The sequence below is a fragment of the Pelophylax lessonae genome (assembly GCF_965119305.1).
Source record: "Pelophylax lessonae genome assembly, chromosome: 11".
Taxonomy (NCBI): Eukaryota; Metazoa; Chordata; class Amphibia; order Anura; family Ranidae; genus Pelophylax; species Pelophylax lessonae.
This window is the reverse complement of record NC_138778.1, coordinates 231,143,437-231,154,516: the sequence shown is the minus strand read 5'-3', so window position 1 is coordinate 231,154,516 and position 11,080 is coordinate 231,143,437. Positions and strand designations below refer to the sequence as shown.

The window sequence follows — 11,080 nt, the reverse complement described above, 5'->3', positions numbered from 1 at the left end:
TCGTCTCGCGAGTCATGACTTGGGGGTGGGACAGTCTCGCCAGGACTCGGGGGTGGGACAGTCTCGCCAGGACTCGGGGGTGGGACAGTCTCGCCAGGACTCGGGGGTGGGACAGTCTCGCCAGGACTCGGGGGTGGGACAGTCTCGTCGGGACTCGGGGGTGGGACAGTCTCGCCGGGACTCGGGGGTGGGACAGTCTCGCCAGGACTCGGGGGTGGGACAGTCTCGCCGGGACTCGGGGGTGGGACAGTCTCGTCAGGACTCGGGGGTGGGACAGTCTCGTCAGGACTCGGGGGTGGGACAGTCTCGTCAGGACTCGGGGGTGGGACAGTCTCGCCAGGACTCGGGGGTGGGACAGTCTCGCCGGGACTCGGGGGTGGGACAGTCTCGCCAGGACTCGGGGGTGGGACAGTCTCGCCGGGACTCGGGAGGCTTGCCTGTAACACTGTAAAAAATGCTGCTGACGAAAACTTTGATGAAAAAGCTTTCATTGACTAAATTAACACTGGCAGCCGGCAAGTGGTTAATGTGCAAAATGTTGGCACATGTGCGCTTTACTTTGTAGTTGAAGTTTGGAGGACTGCAGCCAACGTTGGGACATGGAGATCGAGGGCCCCGGGGTGAAAATGCCAAACCGCACCTTCCTCTGGGTGAAGGGCTGGTTTTTTAATGGTGTTTTGTATCAGAACTTCTGTAATGTGTTAAATAATGGTGCAAATTCTGTAAAATGTGGGGCTAACAGTAACAAAGCATGAAATGCCCCGTCATTGGTGGTATCACTGGACGAAATAAAGTTTCCCTCAGTAAGTGGTGTCACTGGAAAGAATAAAAAAATGCCCCTGCTGTCATTCAGACAGCTGGAGAACTGGTCAGCTCCCAGCACCCCTTGATATAAGAAAACTGTGCCTGGGGCAGGTTCCCCTCCTGCCCCCCTTGTCCAACCTCTGACTGTAACATTACTCTGCCAATCTCTGCTTATCCTAGGATAGATATTTCTACCACAGGAAGAATTATTATTAGTTGTCTGTGTCCCTTTTATGACCAGGTGAGACAGGTGGAGGATGGATGCACTTGGCCTGGATCATTCCGCTCCTGGTCTTGGTTCTATTAACAGCAGCCTTTTTCTACTGGAGGAACTTCACACCTGATGCAAGTGAGTACATTCGGGGGCAGGCAGTAGAGGGCAGATGGACATGTCAGCACAAGCTTAATAAAAAAATGATATATATGTCTAATTATATAAATGTCTAAACCGCTGGCAACAAAAGTGAGTACACCCCTAAGTGAAAATGTCCAAAGTGGGCCCAAAGTGTCAATATTTTGTGTGGCCACCATTATTTTCCAGCACTGCCTTAACCCTCTTGGGCATGGAGTTCACCAGAGCTTCACAGGATGCCACTGGAGTCCTCTTCCCCTCCTCCATGATGACATCACAGAGCTGGTGGATGTTGGAGACCTTGCGCTCCTCCACCTTCTGTTTGAGGATCCCCACAGAAGCTCAATAGGGTTTAGGTCTGGAGACATGCTTGGCCAGTCCATCACCTTTACCCTCAGCTTCTTTAGCAAGGCAGTGGTCATCTTGGAGGTGTGTTTGGGGGTCGTTATGTTGGAATTCTGCCCTGTGGCCCAGTCTCTGAAGGGAGGGGATCATGCTCTGCTTCAGTATGTCACAGTACATGATGGCATTCATGGTTCCCTCAATGAACTGTAGCTCCCCAGTGCCGGCAGCACTCATGCAGTCCCAGACCATGACACTCCCACCACCATGCTTGACTGTAGGAAGACACACTTGTCTTTGTACTCCTCACCTGGTTGACCCAACACACGCTTGACACCATTTAAACCAGTTTATCTTGGTCTCATCAGACCACAGGAGACGGTTCCAGTAATCCATGTCCTTAGTCTGCTTGTCTTCAGCAAACTGTTTGCGGGCTTTCTTGTCCATCATCTTTAGAAGAGGCTTCCATCTGGGACGACAGCCATGCAGACCAATTTGATGCAGTGTGCGGCGTATGGTCTGAGCACTGACAGGCTGACCCCCCACCCCTTCAACCTCTGCAGCAATGCTGGCAGCACTCATACATCTATTTCCCAAAGACAACCTCTGGATATGACGCTGAGCACGTGCACTCAACTTCTTTGGTGGACCATGGCGAGGCCTGTTCTGAGTAGAACCTGTCCTGTTAAACCGCTGTATGGTCTTGGCCACCATGCTGCAGCTCAGTGTCAGGGTCTTGGCAATCTCCTTATAGCCTAGGCCATCTTTATTTAAAGCAACAATTCTTTTTTTCAGATCCTCAGAGAGTTCTCTGCCATGAGGTGCCATGTTGAACTTCCAGTGACCAGTATGAGAGAGTGAGAGCGATAACACCAAATGTAACACACCTCCCCCATTCACACCTGAGACCTTGTAACACTAACGAGTCACATGACACCGGGGAGGGAAAATGGCTAATTGGGCCCAATTTGGACATTTTCACGTAGGGGTGTACTCACTTGTGTTGCCAGCGGTTTAGACATTAATGGCTGTGTTGAGTTATTTTGAGGGGACAGCAAATTTACACTGTTATACAAGCTGTACACTCACTACTTTACATTGTAGCAAAGTGTCATTTCTTCAGTGTTGTCACATGAAAAGATAGAATAAAATATTTACAATAATGTGAGGGGTGTACTTACTTTTGTGAGATACTGTATGTATATGCAGTGCATTCAGAAAGTATTCACAGCTCTTCACTTTTTCCACATTTTATTCCAAAATGGATTAAATTCCTTATTTTCCTCAAAATTCTACAAACAATCCCCCATAATGACAACATGAAAGAAGTTTGTTTGAAAGCTTTGCAAATTTATTAAAAATAAAAGACGAAAAAATCCCATGTACATAAGTATTCACACCCTTTGCCATGACACTCAGAATTGAGCTCAGGTGCATCCTGTTTCCACTGATCATCCTTGAGATGTTTCTACAACTTGAGTGGAGTCCACCTGTGGTAAATTCCATTGATTGGACATGATTTGGAAAGGCACACACCTGTCTATATAAGGTCTCGCAGGTAACAGTGCATGTCAGAGCACAAACCAAGTCATGAAGTCCAAGGAATTGTCTGTAGACCTCCAAGACAGGATTGTATGGAGGCACAGATCGGGGGAAGGGTACAGAAACATTTCTGCAGCATTGAAGGTCCCAATGAGCACAGTGGCCTCCATCATCTGTAAATGGAAGAAGTTTGGAACCACCAGGACTCTTCCTAGAGCGGCCGCCCGGCCAAACAGAGCGATCGGGGGAGAAGGGCCTCAGGGAGGTGACCAAGAACCCGATGGTCCCTCTGACAGAGCTCCAGCTTTTCTCTGTGGAGAGAGGAGAACCTTCCAGAAGAAGAACCATCTCTGCAGCACTCCACCAATCAGGCCTGTATGGGTGTGGCCAGATGGAAGCCACTCCTCAGTAAAAGTCACATGACAGCCCGCCTGGAGTTTGCCAAAAGGCCCCTGAAGAAGTCTCAGACCATGAGAAACAAAATTCTCTGCTCTGATGAAACAAAGATTGAACTCTCTGGCCTGAATGGCAAGCGTCATGTCTGGAGGAAACCAGGGACCGCTCATCACCTGGCCAATACCATCCCTACAGTGAAGCATGGTGGTGGCAGCATCATGCTTTGGGTATGTTTTTCAGTAACAGGAACTGGGAGACTAGTCAGGATTGAGGGAAAGATGAATGCAGCAATGTACAGAGACATCCTTGATGAAAACCTTCTCCAGAGCGCTCTGGACCTCAGACTGGGGCGAAGGTTCATCTTCCAACAGGACAACGACCCTAAGCACACAGCCAAGATAACAAAGGAGTGGCTACAGGACAACTCTGTGAATGTCCTTGAGTGGAACAGCCAGAGCCCAGACTTGAACCCGATTGAACATCTCTGGAGAGATCTGAAAATGGCTGCGCACCGACCCTCCGCATCCAACCTGATGGAGCTTGAGAGGTCCTGCAAAGAAGAATGGGAGAAACTGCCCAAAAATAGGAGTGCCAAGCTTGTAGCATCATACTCAGAAATACTGGAGGCTGGAATTGGTGCCAAAGGAGCTTCACCAAAGTATTGAGCAAAGGGTGTGAATACTTATGTACATGGGATTTTTTATTTTTTTTTTATTTTTAATAAATTTGCAAAGATTTCAAACAAACTTCTCTCACGTTGTCACTATGGGGGAGGGGTTTGTAGAATTTTGAGGAAAATAATGAATTGAATCCATGTTGGAATAAGGCCGTAACATAACAACATGTGGAAAAAGTGAAGTGTTAAGCACAAATATATATATATATAAACATGTACAGTTCATTCATTAGAGCATACTGTACATATTTATATCTAAGGAAGGAGGAGGAGCAGCAGACACCCCACAGGGTGACCCCCTGCTCTATCCTGCTCTGCGCTGGAAAAAACTCTCAGCTCCCATAATGCAACAGGCATTCCTCCTATTCTGCCCTAGTCTGTGCTGACAACATTGGTATATGATGTGTGGCCCTTTGGTATATGATGTGTGGCCCTTGCACCTCAGCAGTCTGTAGTGGGAACATGAATTAGGGGAATAGCTTTGCTCTCTACCAGTCTCATGTAACATCTTCCCAGTTTTGTCTTCTGCAGCATCTCCCCACCAACAATGTATCGTGTCCTCACTCTCTGACCTGCATTTCCTCTATTATCTCTGCAGTCTCTGACTCCTCTCCAGCATTACATACTGTATACTGAACATTATGTGTGGCCCTTTGGTGATGTCAGGGGCCGCATTTGAGGCCCCCTTTAGCTTATAATTTGACAACCACTGATTTAGGGTGTCAGGCGCTGGGTATCCTGGTGGCAGGAACATGGATGAAGTGATATTTCTTTTTGGATTTTAGTAGATCGTTAATAACAATTCTTCTGTAACAGAACAAGAGGCAATCCAGGAGGACGCCACCTATGAGAATGTGACAGAGAGGGACACAGGTATCGTTCTTCCGATCACTCTGTAATACAAACTACTGACCCCTCCAAATGCGCTACATACTACTGACCCCTGCACTCTGCATTACATACTACTGACCCCTCCCACTGCGCTACATACTACTGACCCCCTGCACTCTGCATTACATACTACTGACCCCTGCACTCTGCGCTACATACTACTGACCCCTCCCACTGCGCTACATACTACTGACCCCTGCATTCTGCGTTACATACTACTGACCCCTCCCACTGCGCTACATACTACTGACCCCTCCCACTGCGCTACATACTACTGACCCCTGCATTCTGCATTACATACTACTGACCCCTGCATTCTGCGCTACATACTACTGACCCCTGCATTCTGCGCCACATACGACTGACCCCTGCACTACATACTACTGACCCCTGCACTCTGCATTAAATACTACTGACCCCTGCATTCTGCGTTACATACTACTGACCCCTCCCACTGCGCTACATACTACTGACCCCTGCATTCTGCGTCGCATACTACTGACCCCTGCACTCTGCGTTGCATGCTACTGACCCCTGCACTCTGTGTCACATACTACTGACCCCTGCACTCTGCATTACATACTACTGACCCCTGCATTCTGCGTTCCATACTACTGACCCCTGCACTCTGCGTCACATACTACTGACCCCTGCACTCTGCGTCACATACTACTGACCCCTGCACTCTGCATTACATACTACTGACCCCTGCATTCTGCGTTGCATTCTACTGACCCCTGCACTCTGCGTCGCATATTACTCTCCCCTGCGTCGCATACTACTGACCCCTGCACTCTGCGTCGCATATTACTCTCCCCTGCGTCGCATACTACTGACCCCTGCACTCTGCGTCGCATACTACTGACCCCTGCACTCTGCGTCGCATACTAATGACCCCTGCACTCTGCATTACATTACATGACTCATACATGAGGATCAGTGCGTGTTATTGGCAGACTTTAGGCGTGACCAGGACCACCCGTGTACAGAGGGAAGAATCTAACATCCTGATCCTTCTTTTCAGAGAGACGGAGGGAGGAGGAGGAAGTGCACTACAGCACAGTGATCCTGAAAGAAGGCAGCAGAGGTAAGTCCCTGGTGCAGAGAATGCTGGCAATTGTAGTTCCTCCCTGCTGTTGACCAGTTGTGGTGCGGGGGTTGGGACATCTTTAGGACATCAGATACCAGGACTGTCCTCCTAATCCTCTCTTTTCTTTCACAGATGTGACCTGCGCTGAGCAGACGGCGGAATACTCGGTCGTCACACGGACCTGGCCTGAGGGTCCCCAGTGACAGGTCCTCCTATGTCAGCTGTGCAGGTACTCCCATATATACAATGTAATACAAAGTATCAATTATCCCAAAACAATGACATCCTCTGTACACGCTACAATGTATTGTCAGATCACATAAAGAGGACCCGTCATCACAGACAGGGGGCGATAAAGAGGACCAGTCATCACAGACAGGGGGCGATAAAGAGGACCAGTCATCACAGACAGGGGGCGATAAAGAGGACCAGTCATCACAGACAGGGGGCGATAAAGAGGACCTGTCATCTCATAGAGGGGGCGATAAAGAGGACCTGTCATCACATACAGGGGGCGATAAAGAGGACCGGTCATCACATACAGGGGGGGTGGCGATAAAGAGGACCTGTCATCACATACAGGGGAGGGGGGGAGGCGATAAAGAGGACCGGTCATCACATAGAGGGGGCGATAAAGTGGACATGTCATCCCATAGAGGGGGCAATAAAGAGGACCGGTCATCACAGACAGGGGGTGATAAAGAGGATCCGTCATCACATACAGGGGGCGATAAAGAGGACCGGTCATCACATACAGGGGGCGATAAAGAGGACCTGTCATCACATATAGGGGGCGATAAAGAGGACCGGTCATCACATAGAGGGGGCAATAAAGAGGACCGGTCATCACATACAGGGGGCGATAAAGAGGACCGGTCATCACAGACAGGGGGCGATAAAGAGGACCGGTCAACACAGACAGGGGGTGATAACGAGGACCGGTCATCACATACAGGGGGCGATAAAGAGGACCGGTCATCACATACAGGGGGCGATAAAGAGGACCGGTCATCACATACAGGGGGCGATAAAGAGGACCGGTCATCACAGACAGGGGGCGATAAAGAGGACCGGTCATCACATACCGGGGGCGATAAAGAGGACCTGTCATCACATACAGGGATGGGGGGGGGGGGCGATAAAGAGGACCGGTCATCACAGACAGGGGGTGATAACGAGGACCCGTCATCACAGACAGGGGGCGATAAAGAGGACCGGTCAATACAGACAGGGGGTGATAACGAGGACCTGTCATCACATACAGGGGGCGATAAGGAGGGCCCGTCATCACATATAGGGGGCGATAAAGAGGACCCGTCATCACAGACAGGGGGGGGGGGAATAAAGAGGACTGTCATCACACAGAGGGGCATTAAAGTGGGCCTGTTATCACATAGAGGGGGCATTAAAGTGGGCCTGTTATCACACAGAGGGGGCATTAAAGTGGGCCTGTTATCACACAGAGGGGGCATTAAAGTGGGCCTGTTATCACACAGAGGGGGCATTAAAGTGGGCCTGTTATCACATAGAGGGGAAGTCTTTCTCTTGAAACTCTTTTAGAAAACCCACCCCTTATGCATAAAGAAGGTAGTGGATACAAACAGCTTACCCTTTCATTGAGTCCCAGAATCCTCCTGGAATCCAGTCACATGACTTGTTAAAAGGCGGTTCAGACTCAGGTCCAGCCACTCACTGGCCATCTTTGCTCCGCCAATCCCTCCTGGCACTGGTCACGGTACAGGCATTGGGGGGGTTCCTGGATTGCGGAAGGATGAATAAAAGGGGCGGGTCAGGTCTGAATTGGTTGCTCATGCTGTGATGAAGCCATCAGCCAATCACTATCACCTTTAGCCCATTAATCTATTGGTTTATCCTCGTGTAATGTTTAATTCAAGTCCTTGAAATTCTTTATGATGGCATTTGGTTCCATATAATAGCCATAGATGTTCATTGTTGGCTGTGGTACCTGCACTTGGACCCTGGCATCAGTGCCCCGCACACACAGCTGCGGAAGGCCACATGACCATGTTCCCCGACCCCCAGAACTGAAGCATTGCAGGGTGGGGACACCTTCATTCTAATATCTGTTCTCTCTGGACACCGAGAAATATGGAGGCTTCCAATGTGGACCTCTTCTCCTAAAGAAGCTAAGGGCTTGGCCATCATGTTGATCCTCTGGCATCCATTTTTTTGTCACTGACTCAGAACAAGCAAAAGTCAGAGAAAGCCAGGCACGTGGCATTTTCAGAAGGTGGTAAGTGATGGCAGAGTGTGCCACCATCACCAAGATACCACTATAAATGGGTGTCACTCTCTGTGTCATGCGGGGGACGGGGCAGCCAGTCCTGCTCATCTCTATCCTGAGCTGCTGAAACTCCTCAGGGGTGGGGACTCTGGGCCTTGTCTGGAGGAGCCTTGGTAATAACTCAGCTTTTCATTGGTTACTTCTAGGTTCAACAGCAGCCATAATGGCCATCTGGACTGGACAGAAAGACAAGAGGATCTGGACTGGACAGAAAGACAAGAGGATCTGGACTGGACAGAAAGACAAGAGGATCTGGACTGGACTGAAAGACAAGAGGATCTGGACTGGACAGAAAGACAGTTGTGTACCCGAAAATGTCTCCCCCGGACAAAAACCGTTTAAGCAATTTTTAGGAAAATGTTCCTGGATAGAAATTAATTGAAACTGAGAAGTTTTTTTAGCTAATCTTACAGATTCCTCCAAACCCCCATCTGAGCCGGATTCCTGCAGGATTCAGGTTTTCATGTTACCACCAACCCTGTGATTGGAGGGCAGTTTTGGCTGAACATAAAGTATGTCTGCTCAGAGCTCTGCCTTCCCGGGAGTTTGATATCCATGATTTGCTCGGTTGATGGTCTGTGAGCTCTCATAGACCAATTCTTTAAACTGCCATTTACAGCTGTGCGTGCATTAGTATAATAGATGGAGGGGGCTCCCTCGATTGGAGGTTCTGTATTAGCAGAGTGGATGGATATTGGGGGGGCCCCCTCAGTCATATATTGTTCATTAGCCAAGTAGACATATATTAGGGGCCTCCCCACAGTCAGGAATTGAGTATTAGCAGTGTGGACAGATATTGGGAGCCCCCCCTTTGGTCAGATATTGTGTATTAGCAGTGTGGACAGATATTGGGGCTCCCCCTGTCAGATGTGTATTAGCCAAGTAGACGTATATTAGGGGCCTCCCCACAGTCAGGAATTGAGTATTAGCAGTGTGGATAGATATTGGGGGCCCTCCGTTGGTCAGATATTGTGTATTAGCAGAGTGGAAAGATATTGGGGGCCCCCCTTGGTCAGATATTGTATATTAGCAGAGTGGACAGATATTGGGGCCCCTCAGTTAAATATTGAGGTCTCCCTCAGTCAGACATTGTGTATTAGCAGAGTGGACAGATACTGGGTGCCTCCCCACAGTCAGGAATTGAGTATTAGCAGTGTGGACAGATTTTGGGGCTCCCCCTCTGTCAGATGTGTATTAGCAGAGTGGACAGATATTGGGGGCCTCCCCTTGGTCAGATGTTGTGTATTAGCAAAGGACAGATGTTAGGGGCCCCCCTTGGTGAGATATTGTGTATTAGCAGAGTGGACAGATATTGGGGCTCTCCCTCAAGTCAGATATTATGCATTAGTTAAGCGGACAGATATTGGGGCCCCCTCACTTAGACATTATGTATTAGCAGATTGGATGGATATTGGGGACCCCCTTTGGCCAGACATTGTGTATTAGCAGAGTGGATGGATATTGGAGGCCCCCCCTTGGCCAGACATTGTGTATTAGCAGAGTGGACAGATATTGGGGGCCCACCCCAGTCAGACATTGTGTATTAGCAGAGTGGACAGATATTGGGGGTCCACCTCAGTCAGACATTGTGTATTGGCAGAGTGGATGAATATTGGGGTTTCCCTTCAGTCAGACATTGTGTGTTAGCTGAGTGGACAGATATTGGGGGCCCCATTGGTCAGACATTGTGTATTTGCAGATTGGGTGGATATTTGGGGAGACTCCTTAGTCAGACATTGTGTATTAGCAATGTGGATGGATATTGGGGTCCCCCTTGGTCAGACGTTGTGTATTAGCAGAGTGAACAGATATTGGGGGGCTCCCTCCACCAGAATTTGTGTATTAGCAATGTGGATGGACATTGGGGGATCTCTTTGGTCAGACATTGTGTGTTAGCAGAGTGGATGGATATTGGGCCCCCCCCCCCCAGTCAGATGTTGTGTATTAGCAGAGTAAATAGATATTGGAGCCCCCTTGGTTGGACATTCTACATTATATGGGATAGAAATTGGGGGACCCCCTCAGTCAGACGTTATGTATGAAGAGGGTGAACAGATATTGTGTATTAGCAGAGTGGATGGATATTGGGGCCCCCCCTCAGACAGATGTGTATTAGCAGAGTAGACAGATATGGGGGGGCTCAGTCAGATGTTGTGCGTTAAAGTAGATAAATATTTAGCGGGTCCCCCCTCAGTTGGACATTCTATATTAGTAAAGTGGATGGAAATTGTGGGACCCCTTTGTCGGACGTTGTATATTAGCAATATTTGGGCACCCCCAGTCACATGTGTTTTACATGGGGCCCCCTTAGTTGGACATTCTGTATTAGCAGATCGGAGGGAATTTGGGGGACCCCCTCAGTCAGATGTTGTGTATTAGCAGAGTAAATGGCTATCAGGGGGTTCCCCTCAGTTGGACATTCTGTATTAGCAGATGGGATGGAACTTTGGGGACCCCTTAATTAGACCTTGTGTATTAGCAGAGTGAATGGATATCAGGGGGCCTCCTGAGTCGGACATTCTGTATGAGCAGATGGAATGGAAATTGGGGGACCCCCTCAGTCCGATGTTGTGTATTACCAGAGTTAATGGATATCAGGGGGGTCCCCTTAGTTGGACATTCTGTATTAGCAGATGGGCTGGAAATTGGGGGACCACTCATTTGGAGGTTGTGTATTAGAGT

The 11,080-nt window shown here is 49.0% G+C and overlaps 1 protein-coding gene across 1 annotated transcript; it reads left to right on the top strand.

Annotated features, from left to right (window-relative positions):
- Positions 1-599: 599 nt before the first annotated feature.
- Positions 600-6,296, top strand: LOC309567505 (uncharacterized protein; the record flags this gene model as incomplete). Its single annotated transcript, XM_082272889.1, has 5 exons — positions 600-741; positions 1,046-1,153; positions 4,929-4,985; positions 6,028-6,090; positions 6,226-6,296. 5 exons carry the CDS (start codon positions 600-602, stop codon positions 6,294-6,296), a joined length of 441 nt encoding a protein of 146 aa, XP_082129015.1.
- Positions 6,297-11,080: the final 4,784 nt, after the last annotated feature.